This window comes from Xenopus laevis, chromosome 8S (genome assembly GCF_017654675.1).
Source record: "Xenopus laevis strain J_2021 chromosome 8S, Xenopus_laevis_v10.1, whole genome shotgun sequence".
NCBI classification, from domain to species: domain Eukaryota; kingdom Metazoa; phylum Chordata; class Amphibia; order Anura; family Pipidae; genus Xenopus; species Xenopus laevis.
In genome coordinates this window covers 3,178,543-3,191,104 of record NC_054386.1, presented here as the reverse complement: position 1 = coordinate 3,191,104, position 12,562 = coordinate 3,178,543, and the positions used below count along the sequence as shown (strand labels likewise).

Here is a 12,562-nt window from a genome sequence, read left to right as displayed (position 1 = left end):
ACTGTCATGGGAAAAAAATTTTTTTCCAAAATGAATCAGTTAATAGTGCTGCTCCAGCAGAATTCTGCACTGAAATCCATTTCTCAAAAGAGCAAACTGATTTTTTTATATTCAATTTTGAAATCTGACATGAGGCTAGACATTTTGTCGATTTCCCAGCTGCCCCTGGTCATGTGACTTGTGCCTGCACTTTAGGAGAGAAATGCTTTCTGGCAGGCTGCTGTTTTTCCTTCTCAATGTAACTGAATGTGTCTCCGTGGGACCTGGATTTTACTATTGAGTGTTGTTCTTAGATCTACCAGGCAGCTGTTATCTTGTGTTAGGGAGCTGCTATCTGGTTACCTTCCCATTGTTCTGTTGTTAGGCTGCTGGGGGGGAAAGGGAGGGGGGTGATATCACTCCAACTTGCTGTACAGCAGTAAAGAGTGATTGAATTTTATCAGAGCACAAATCACATGACTTGGGGCAGCTGGGAAATTGACAATATGTCTAGCCCCATGTCAGATTTCAAAATTGAATATAAAAAAATCTGTTTGCTCTTTTGAAAAATGGATTTCGGTGCAGAATTCTGCTGGAGCAGCACTATTAACTGATTCATTTTGAAAAATTTTTTTTTTCCCATGACAGTAAATCCAATAGGATTGTTTTGCTTCCAATAAGGATTAATTATATCTTAGTTGGGATCAAGTATCAGCTACTTTTATTATTACACAGAAAAAGGAAATCATTTTTTAAAATGTGAATCAATTGATTAAAATGAAGTCTATGGGACATGTTCTCGTAATTTAGAGCTTCCAGGATTACAGGTTTCCTGATAAAGGCTCCCATACTTGTAGAGGTATGGGATCCCTTATCTGGAAACCTGTTATCCAGAAAGCCCGTAGACTCCATTATAATCAAATAATCCAAATCTTTGAAATGTTTTTTCTTATACAGGTATGGGACCTGTTATCCAGAATGCTCGGGACCTGGGGTTCTGTAATTTGGGTCTTCATGCCTTAAGTCTACTGGAAATTCATTTAAACATGAAATAAAGCCAATAGGCTGGTTTTGCTTCCAATAAGGATTAATTATATCTTAGTTGGGATCAAGTACAAGTTACTGTTTTATTATTACACAGAAAAAGGTAATCATTTTTAAAAATTTGGATTATTTGGATAAAATGGAGTCTATAATTCTGAGCTTTCTGGATATCATGTTTCCGGATAAGGGATCCTATACCTGTCATAATAATAAATAATAAAACAGTAGCTTGTACTTGATCCAAACTAAGAAATATTTTTTTCTTATAATAAATAATAAAACAGTCGCTTGTACTTGATCCAAACTAAGAAATAATTAATCCTTATTGGAAGCAAAACCAGACTATTGGGTTTATTTAATATTTACAGGATTTTCTAGTAGACTTAAGTTATGAAGATACAAATTATGAAAAGATCCATTATCTGGAAAACCCCAGTCGCCAGCATTCTGGATAACAGATCCCATACCTGTACATATACTGGCTTAGTCCCAGCTTATACTGTCTTTCACTGTAATTCAATATTTGTGATTTTTGAATGGTGGTTTGTTAGGGACTGAGTAAGAAACTGAATGGACCTTATAATAAAAATGTTTTGCAGAATCATATCAGGAAATATTTGTAGGTTGAGGGCAAAAAGACTATACAAGTCTTCAGCTTCTTCACATTCAGTTCTGGGTTAAGCTTTCAATGTTCTTGTAAAGTAGCAAACAAAGAAGCCCAGCTTAATCTTCTTGCAGCCAAAAGGTTTATTATCAGGTAAGACAGAAGTTAAAGCTCCATCTGTTGACGTCCTGCAGACACACTTAATTCTCAGAAATCAGAGAAACACGGCAATTACACGGGCTGTCGTTTCATAATTAAACACTTTAACGATGGGACCAAAATGAGATGTCAATTTGTCTTTTCTGACTTTTCTGACTTTTATCTGTGATCCACGTTTATTTCTAGTACAGGTATGGGACCTGTTATTCAGAATGCTCGGGACCTGGGGGTTTCTGGATAACGGATCTTTCCATAATTTGGATCTTCATGCCTTATATCTACTAGAAATTCATTTAAACATTAAATAAACCCAATTGGATGGCTTTGCTTCCAATAAGGATTAATTATATCTCAGTTGGGATCAAGTACAAGCTACGGTTTTATTATTACACAGAAAAAGGAAATCATTTTTAAAAATTTGGATTATTTGGATAAAATGGAGTCTATGGGAGATATCGGAGCTTTCTGGATATCGGGTTTCCGGATAAGGGATCCTATACCTGTAATCAGGGCCACCATCAGGGGGGGACAGGGGGGACAAGCGTACCGGGCCCGGGCATGAAGGGGGGCCCGGTAGCACTGCATTTTTTGAAGATCCGGGCCCCCCTTACGAGCGCCCAAGCCGTACGTCTTCCCTCTGCGTTGCCGAATGCAGAAGTGCCGAAAAGCCGAAGCCGATGCGCCGTAAAGACCCGAAGTCACGGAAAAAGCCGAAGTCCCGAAGCGCTGAAAAGACCCGAAGTCACGAAGCGCCGAAAAGACCCGAAGTCACGAAGCGCCGAAAAGACCCGAAGTCACGAAGCGCCGAAAAGACCCGAAGTCACGAAAACAGCCGAAGCCGAAGTCCTGAAGCGGCGCAAAGACCCGAAATCACGAAAGGAGGCGAAGTTGAAGTACTGAAGCCATGAGTTCAATTCTACTGAACACCAGTTTGTGTATTTTTTTTTTTTTTTTAATCCCCTGGCCACCAATGTATTATTTTAATATTCTATAGGCCCCTGCCACCAATCTTTTTGTAAAAAATTTTTTTTTGGGGCCCCAATTTTTTTTAAGTTGTAAGGGGCCCCTTGCCGCCAATGTTTTTTTTTTTTAATTTTTTTTTAAAAAAAAAAAAATTCGCACTTTTTTTTTCCAAAAAACTTTTTTTAAAAAATTTTTTTTGGGGCCCCAATTTGTTTTTAACTTGTAAGGGGGCCCCTGCCACCAGTTTTTTTGGGGGGGGATTTACATTTTTTTTTGTTGGGGCCCCAAGTTTTTTTTAACTTATAAGGGGGCCCCTGCCACCAATGTTTTTTTTAAAAAAACATTTTTTTTTAAAAAAAAAAGAATTTTTGAGGCCACAATTTTTTTTAAAGGGGGCCCCTGCCACTTTTTTTTTAATTTTTTTTTTTGGGGCCCCAATTTGTTTTTAATTTATAAGGTGGCCCCTGCCACCAATGTTTTTTTTTTAAATTTTTTTTTGTTGGGGCCCCAAGTTTTTTTTAACTTATAAGGGGGCCCCTGCCACCAATGTTTTTTTAAAAAAACCTTTTTGTTTTTACATTTTTTTTTTGGGGCCCCAATTTTTTATAAGGGGGCCCTGACCATCAATAGCTTTTTATAACTTGTGTGGGGTGTTACTTTTTTAGCGCTGATGTCTGTGTGGTCTTTTAACTACGATGTGGAGTGGGCGGCATATGGGGTGGAGCTTGGTCGTCAGTGTGGGCGGGGCACAGGGGGCCCCAAAAATTTTGTTGTACGGGGCCCCGTGATTTCTAATGGCGGCCCTGCCTGTAATACAGAAATCATTTGGCACAGTTATCTCTTTAAGCACCAGCAGTTCTAAATAAAGCCTGATGTTTCAGGCGGATGTTAACGTTCCCCATTTTTGCATTTCAAGATGATGAATTATTTTAATTGTGTTTGTCTATTGTGTCCTTATGGTGTCCGCAATTTTTTCACATAAATTGCATATAAGTGTTTTAATGATGCTGGGAAACCCTGGAGCCACCACCACCTTGAAGTTTGAGGTATATCCAAAGCTCCTGCTGCGGCCAGCATCAAAATATGCAGCAAAATGTTACATTTTGCTGCATATTTTGATGCTGGCCACAGCAGTTGGCCGCCAAAATGGCATCTTTTCATAATGTTATATTTTAAATGTAACATTATGATTAAAGATGCAATTTTGGCGGCACAAATGACACAGTTTATGCATTAGATACCATTGTTCCAAATGCAACTCCCCTTCATGGACGTAATTAGGCTGGAATTGTGTTGGAATGAATGTTGTGTTCTTGGTAAACTAAAACTTGCTCATTTGCAGTCGCTGCCATTGTGAATGTTATTATACGTTATACAGAGTGAGACATAGATAGATTTATACAGACCATAGTAATGAAGGGCACACGCAAAAAAACAAATCCACCAACTGCCTGGGTGTCGGATAGTAGTTAAACAATCACATTCACTGCAATGACTCACCAATCGCAGGACTCGCTTCAAAATTAAAAAAATCCTTTTATTGTGCATAATCAAGAGATCAATATAGATCTAGAGCTATACAGATGTGTATACTATACTAACTACTAAACCTGTCCAACTCATGGATTCTTTATTTTAGATGTGACTGTTTTCGATGCCAGAAATGTCAGCAAACTATTTATTGTATAAAGGTGGCCATACACAGGGAGATCCGCTCGTTTGGCAATGTCACCAAATAAGCGGTTCTCTCCCCGATATGCTCACTTTGAAGTGCACGATATTGGGCTGATCCGATCGTGTTCCCTAGTGCCCCACAATCGGATCAGAATGGAGGCCAAGTGGGTGGTCGGATCACAAGACTGCATCAAAGAAAAGATGCGGCCGCGATCCGACGGGATTTTTTACCCTGCCGGATCGGCATCTTGTTGACTTTCAGGCCAGATATTGATCGGGAAAGTCCGTCGGAGGACTTGGTCTGTCGGCAGGTTTTACCGGCCCGTGTATGGAGGCCTTAAGGCCAACCCATGCAACAATCTCTTTATTCCTGCCCAGTAGAGCTGGATTAGGAATTTGTTTTTACACAGTGCAAGGTGGTAAAGAGAGAATAAAGGTGGCCATAGATGCAAAGATCTGCTCGTTTGGCCATCGATATACCATTAACAAGCATGGCTATATTGGGGGTAATCTGATTGTTCGGCCATATGGCCGAACGATCAGATTACGATGTGCCATGGGCTCCGGCGGGATCAGTCGGGTCAAAATCAAACCTGACCAATCGACCAAACGACCGATCTCCGCCGGACGAAAGATGTCGGCACACGCCACACACAATCCGAAAAGGATTGGATCTGTGTGTCTATGGCCACCTTAAGAGGTACGAAGGCTAGAGCTCCCATCTGTCAGTGAGATTTTAGTGGTAGGAGGGCTGTCAATTGCATATCTCTGATTTATATATTGAAAATATCTAATAAATATTACATAATTTAAGAGGTCTTTTGTATCCATCTTCTTTTGTATCCTCTCTTCGGTACTGGCTGCTGAAAGCAAATGTTTTTTTCTGCCCTAATTTGAAACTGACCCTGACACAACGGGTTTACTTTGAGACCATGAAATGTCCCAGTGACCAGTAAAGTCTCATTTAGGTCAGATATCAGTCGCTCATATCTCTCTCTCCAGGTGCATTTCACACATTATTGCGTCAATATTCCCACTTATCCCAGTTCAAGCTCAATGACATCGATAGATGGAAATGTTAATGAGAAAATAAATCATCACGCAGATGAGAAGAGAGGGAACATCAGATAAAAACCAGCTGACAGCACAGCACGTTGCAAACAAATGGAGTGAGTGTCCCACCGCTTTCTGCTGCCAGGTAGGCCTATGAAACACTGTAAGGTCTTTAATCGTGGAAGAATTGGGATGAATACAAAGCATGAAAAGTAAAGACAGACAAATTAAGTGTCCCAAGGGGATGGATCAATATATTGAGTGAGGAGTATCTTCCCCTCCCAACTCCTAAGGAGAAGGACCTCCCAGTTCTTCTGTCCTTCAACATCATACTGATACTGCCTTGTTTTAGTATGCAGCCACTGGAGCCAGAGCATTGCTTTTTGGAGCTTTCCTTATCCTGTAATAACAGCTTCTGATTCTTCTTTTCAGATCTGTGAATCACTGACAAGCACATCTCCTCCTCCTCCTCCTCCTCCTCCTTCTATTACCCAGGGACTGACGGCACTGAAACCTGCAGCTCTGGAGCATCAAGGCTACTGATGGATGAACTGAGACTTGTGTGCTTCAGGCAGAGCTACACAGTTGCCCCTCTCCGATTTTCTCTTTCCCAAATGAAGCAAAGGATTTTGGAGTCTTGCTTTAACTCGGCACCATGATGACTAGATCATCCCTACAGCAAACAGGGCATGGAGCCGTTCTTAGCTGACTTTCTCTTACAAGGAAAAGATAAGACAAATGACACATTTCAAGTCCCACCGAGCGTCACTGTTGGAAAAGAGCAACATCAAATGTAAATTTGAATCTACTGAAGTGCCTTATAGTGACAACCGATGTGAGCAGCTGTGAGCTCCAAGGTTTGGAAGATGACAAATTAGTTCACTAAACTGTTCTGAAACTGCAGATAGAACATGTTGCCAAATAATACTTCTACAAACGGAATGGGACCACTTGACAACATGCCAGAGTCTATTTGGGGTAACAACACTCTCAACGGCACTTCTGCAGACTCGCCTGGGATTGCTATCTTTATCTCTTTTGTGTACTCCTTAGTGTGTATCATAGGATTATGTGGCAATTCAGTGGTGATCTATGTTATCCTGCGCTATGCCAAAATGAAAACTGCCACCAATATCTACATTCTGAATCTTGCCATTGCTGATGAACTCCTTATGCTGAGTGTCCCTTTCCTGGTGACTTCTACTCTTCTCCGTCACTGGCCTTTCGGCTCTCTGCTCTGTAGGCTGGTGCTCAGCTTGGATGCTATGAATATGTTCACCAGTGTCTACTGCCTTGCTGTGCTCAGTTTGGATCGCTATGTAGCTGTGGTACATCCTATCAGCGCTGCCCGATACAGGCGGCCAAGTGTCGCCAAGATGGTCAATCTTGGAGTATGGCTCTTTTCAATCCTCATTATCCTTCCCATTGTAGTCTTCTCCAGCACTGCACCTAACAGCGATGGCACTGTGGCTTGTAATGTGTTAATGCCTGAACCGTCACAACGCTGGGTTGTTGTATTTGTGCTGTACACGTTTTTGATGGGCTTTCTCCTACCAATGGCTGCTATATGTCTCTGCTATATCCTCATCATCACGAAGATGAGAGTAGTAGCCCTCAAGGCTGGTTGGCAACAGAGACGTAAATCTGAACGTAAACTCACACTTATGGTGACTGTGGTGGTGACCGTTTTTGTAGTATGCTGGATGCCCTTTTATGTGGTTCAGCTAGTGGGAGTTTTTGCAAGGAAAGGTGACACCACAGTTAGCCAGCTTTCCGTTGCACTTGGTTATGCAAATAGTTGTGCCAACCCATTCCTCTATGGATTTCTCTCAGACAATTTTAAACGATCTTTCCAGAAGGTGCTCTGCCTGAGCTGGATGGAGAATGCCAATGAAGAGCCGGTGGATTATTATGCTACTGCTTTGAAAAGTAGAGCATATAGTGCTGAGGAGCTGCAGAATGGCATGTTGACTACAGGAGGTATATACAGCAATGGTACTTGTACATCTAGAACTCATTAATTCATTTACCTGGACACACAAGGATTGATATCTACTTCTAAGTAGAACACAATGCACTGCCAATGATCTGGTAACAAGGGCAACGTTTCCCTCAATACAGTATCCAATAGCTGTTGCCAACAACTAACCTTCAAGGGCCAATAACTAGTCACACACATAGATCCAAATGAGCACATTTTTGGTTAGTGGATCTATCCTAGGGGTTGATCCCGATAGGCTTATATGAACATTTATCCCTTGAGCCAACAACCAAATCACATAGAAGAGCAGAGTCCGTTGAGGGCTGAACTGCACCAATGCTTGGGTTGCAGGATTTTGCCCGGGGCTTTATTAAATATTGAGCAGGTAAGAGTTCATTTTGGTTCCTTACACCAGCCAATATGTATGATGTCTGATCATATATAGGGATCTAAAGGCTGTTTTAAAATTTCGTGCTGTATTTTATTATCAGGACTGATACCTATATACATTTGCTTCAACTTTTTCCAGGGAAATCCCCAGTTGTACATATTGTGCAGAATGTAGTAGAATAGGCTAATTCTGTATCAGTCTATTCAGAACCTCATTGTGGTGTCAGTACAGGCCTTACCACTCCTTCAGTCAGTGCATGGCATTGGGAATCAGAATCTTGGGGTGCTATGTGTAGTATTATTAAAGGTAAATGTTGTCAGTGGATCAAATTGCGGTTTATTTTCTCCCAGCATTATTATTTTGGGGTTAGGAGTAGAGTTATATCTCTATTTATTCAATGTTTTTTATACGTTGCAGAGAATTTTAAGATACAATGAATAAAATGAATTTATTTCTGTTTGTTCCCAATCTCTGCTCTCTGCTTTGGTTATTTTACTGACAATATGATGTGTTTATATGATTGGTTTTTTTTTCAGAAATGATGAACAGGGATTATGATGAACTTTGTATTTATGAAGCATTGTATTTCTTTGTCTTGTCTAATAAAACTAAGTCAACAACAGGAACATTTCTGAACTTCCTGGAGCCAAGGGAATGCTCTCATTAATGTCATAAAGCCATAGGATAACAAGTGCCGAAGGTTAGTTAGTTGTTTTAACTGTGTTGGTGGGATCTTGGGATCTTGTGGGGAGAATGATGGAGGGGAGGGAGTGGAGACTGATGGAGGGGAGGTTGAGGGAAGGAAAGAGTAATGGAGGGGAGGGAAGGGAGTGGAGAATGATAGAGGGGAGGGAGTGGGGAGTGATTGAGGGGAGAGTGATGGAGGGGAGGGAAGGGAGAGTGATGGAGGGGAGGGAAGGGAGAGTGATGGAGGGGAGTGTTATGGAGGGGAGAGTTATGGAGGGGAGGGAAGGGAGAGTGATTGAGGGGAAAGTGATGGAGGGGAGAGGTAGAGTGGTGGAGGGGAGGTTGAGGGAAGGAAAGAGTAATGGAAGAGAGGGAGGGAAGAGTGATGGAGGGGAGGGAAGGGAGTGGAGAATGACAGAGGGGAGGGAGTGGAGAGTGATTGAGGGGAGAGTGATGGAGGGGAGAGTGATGGAGGGGAGGGAAGGGAGAGTGATGGAGGGGAGAGTTATGGAGGGGAGGGAGGGGAGAGTGATTGAGGGGAAAGTGATGGAGGGGAGGGGTAGAGTGATGGAGGGGAGGGGGGTAGAGTGATGGAGGGGAGGGACACGAGAGTAATGGAGGGGAGAGTGATGGAGGGTAGGGAGTGGAGCGTGATGGGGGAGGGGAGGGAGTGGAGAGTGATGGAGGGGAGGGTGTGGAGAGTGAAGTAGGGGAGAGTGAGGGCAGGAAAGAGTAATGGAGGAGAGGGAGGGAAGAGTGATGGAAAAAAGGGAAGAAAGGGGAGAATGACAGAGGGGAGGTACAGGGGAGGATAAAAGGGGAGGGAGGAGAGAGTGGCAGAGGGGAGTGAACTTGGACTAGGAGTAGGCAGAAGACCCTTTAACCTGCCCAGCCCTCCCCCTATAATTGCGCCCTAGGCAGTTACTGTACATCATCTGCCTGACCCTAGTTCTGGCCCTGCCTCCTAACTTTGTATGATTCCATCTGTATCTAAGCTAATTTTCGAAGCGTTTACTTTTCAGTTGAGGGGCTAACTTTAATTTTGGTGCTGAAGCAGGCGACAGAGCCAGAAAGGGGTGGCCAAAATCAGGTGGCAGATCTGGAGAGGGCTATCCAAAACCAGCTACCTCCTAAGAAATTCGGGAGAGTTGGCATGTACCATTACATTTTATCTTTTATAGATACAGTATTCTCCTAACAAAATATATTTTGATTCATGGTGTGATGAACATCATGTCCCGATTAAGTACATACTTTCTGCATTTTCTTTCCTAATGATTGTCACCATCTGTTTGGATACACTGGATACGTTTGGATAAACTGCTTTAGAGCCAAAGTGTTTCCCATGTCTGGTGTATGGATCTGTGTTTTGTCTTTTGCTAAAGAACTATGCTGTTATTTTTCATATAATGTGTCCATCATTTCCCTTTTGTGTGGTTATTTGTAAGTGCTAATGGTTGGTTAGTTGTTTCAACTGTGTTGGTGGGATCTTGTTGATAGTTCCTTATCAGCATGAGCTGGCTGATTTGACCTGACTCTCTAACTAGGACCTATGTGCTTGTCACATCCTGAACCCTCATATTCTACTTCTTGGCAGTAGGGATAGTGGGCATCTTTCTAGGCACAGGAGAGTTTTGGTCGGAGGGAGGGAGAGTGATGGAGGGGATGGAGGGGATGGAGGGGAGAGTGATGGAGGGGAGGGAGAGAGAGTGATGGAGGGGAAGGTTTGAAGAGTGATGGAGAGGAGCGAGAGGAGCGAGGGGAGAGTGATGGAGGGGAGGGATTGGAGAGTGATCATCATCATCATTTATTTATATAGTGCTGTCAAGATACGCAGTGCTTTAGTGAGGAGGGAGGGGAGAGTGATGGAGAGGAGGGAGGGGAGAGTGTTGGAGGGGAGGGAGTGGGATTGATGGAGGGGAGGGATTGGAGAGTGATGGAGAGGAGGGAGGGGAGAGTGTTGGAGGGGAGGGAGGGGGAGTGATGGAGGGGAGGGATTGGAGAGTGATGGAGAGGAGGGTGTGGACATCACTTTCTGTTTGATGGCGGTCAGCAGGTTGCGGGTCGGGTTGCGGATAAGGCAGTTGCGGGTCGGGTAGCGGATCAAAGTGGGTAAATATACAGGTTTGGGTCTGGCCTGAGTCTTAGAAATTGGTTCCGCACAGGACTCTGCACCTTCACACCTATACAAGAGCCCTATGAGATAAGCTTGGGTTAGTTTAATAGAAGGCTACCGACTAATTTTAGTTATAACAAACTCAGACTTGGATTAAGGGTAGGGAAAAAAAGAATTTGTCCTGGGGGCTCTTTGGCAGAAGCTAGATAGAATCATAGTGGGCATAATATACTGTGAAGTAATTGCTTACGGTCTGGGATGTCCAACCGACAGTCAACCTGCACTGCCAGGTGCCCCTAAATTTCTTACTGTCGCCCTAGCCCTGTTCTCTGATCCTGTTTTACTTCCAATTCAACTGATATAAATACCTGTATGGGAGCAATAAACAAATGAAATCATCAAGGCCACTTATTCTCAGAAAAGGTCAGTACTAGATGAGACTTGCAACGATGATTCGTGCAGCAATTTTAATCCAAACTGATGAGGAATCATTCAAGGATTTAGGAACAAATGATCAAAGTAACATTTTATGTAATGACAATGTACCTTTAAATTTCTAACCCACTTTCCCAACTTCTGGTAGGAATCATTATTCTCCTATATTTCTATGCAGAAAGGTACGTCAGAGCCTTCAGCTGATATAACTAGTAGAAAGGAAAATCTTAATCTTCATTATTCCACATGGGTAAGTGCCACACCGAATTTATTTTATATATTTTCTTGATCATTTGAACAAGGAAAGACATTTTCCTGCCAGTCGCTGCTTTCAGACCATTAACTAAACAGGAGGTTATAATTCCCCGTGTCACTAAAATTGCAGAGATACAGCTCCTTGTATTCAGTCTGCTGGAAGTAACGGTGCCTGGAATTCTGTTGCTGAAGCTGAGCTGAATGCTTATAGGTTAGGCCTGGTTACCTTAAAAAAGGAACACAATATAGGTCAAATGAGTAATAAATCCTGTTTTGGCAATGTACAGGTAAGGGACCTCTTATGCAGAATGCTTGGGTCCATAGGCTTTCCAGATATGGCAGTGATCCCCAACCAGTGGCTCTTGAGCAACATGTTGCTCCCCAACCCCTTGGATGTTGCTCCCAGTGGCCTCAAAGCAGGAGCTTCTTTTTGAATTCCAGGCTTGGAGACAAGTTTTGGTTGTATAAAAACCAGGTGTACTGCCAAACAGAGCCTCAATGTAGGTTGACAATCCACATAGGGGCTACCAAATGGCCAATCACAGCACTTTTTTTTTGCTCCCCAACTCCTTTTACTTCTGAATGTTGCTCAAGAGTTCAAAAGGTTGGAGATCCCTGAGATATGGGGTCATTTGGATCTCTATACCTTAAATTTACTAAAAATCAATTATGCATTAATTAAACCCAATAGGATTATTTTGCCTCCACCAAGGATTCATTATTATCGTAATTATATCTTACAAGCTACTGTTTTATTATTACAGAGAAAAACGAAATCGTTTCAACAATTGAAACCCCAGTTTGGCTGAAATTAGGGATGCACCGAATCCACTATTTTGGATTCGGCCGAACCCTCCAAATCCTTCATGAAAGATTTGGCCGAATACCGAACCTCAGGGGTGGAAAGGGAAAAAACATTTTACTTCCTTGACAAAAAGCCACGAGATTTCCCTCCCCTAATTTGCATATGCAAATTAGGATTCGGTTGGCCAGGCAGAAGGATTCGGCCAAATCCGAATTCTGCTGAAAAAGCCAGAATCCTGGATTCGGTGCATCTGAAATAGACAAACACCAACTACTGAGCATGGGCTACACTGGACCCTCTTTCACCAGGATGGGCTTTCACTAAATGGAAAGATCATGATGTTGTTGAACAACAACTCACTACTGCTGCCAAAGGTGTAAAAGAATAGAGTTGGACGGCAGGGGTTCTTGGCAAAC

At 42.6% G+C, this 12,562-nt stretch overlaps 1 protein-coding gene across 1 annotated transcript; it reads left to right on the top strand.

Moving 5' to 3' along the window:
- Window positions 1-5,890: 5,890 nt before the first annotated feature.
- Window positions 5,891-8,474, top strand: sstr1.S (somatostatin receptor 1 S homeolog). Its single transcript, XM_018233817.2, has one exon. It carries the CDS (start codon window positions 6,388-6,390, stop codon window positions 7,495-7,497), a length of 1,110 nt encoding a protein of 369 aa, XP_018089306.1. The 5' UTR covers window positions 5,891-6,387; the 3' UTR covers window positions 7,498-8,474.
- Window positions 8,475-12,562: the final 4,088 nt, after the last annotated feature.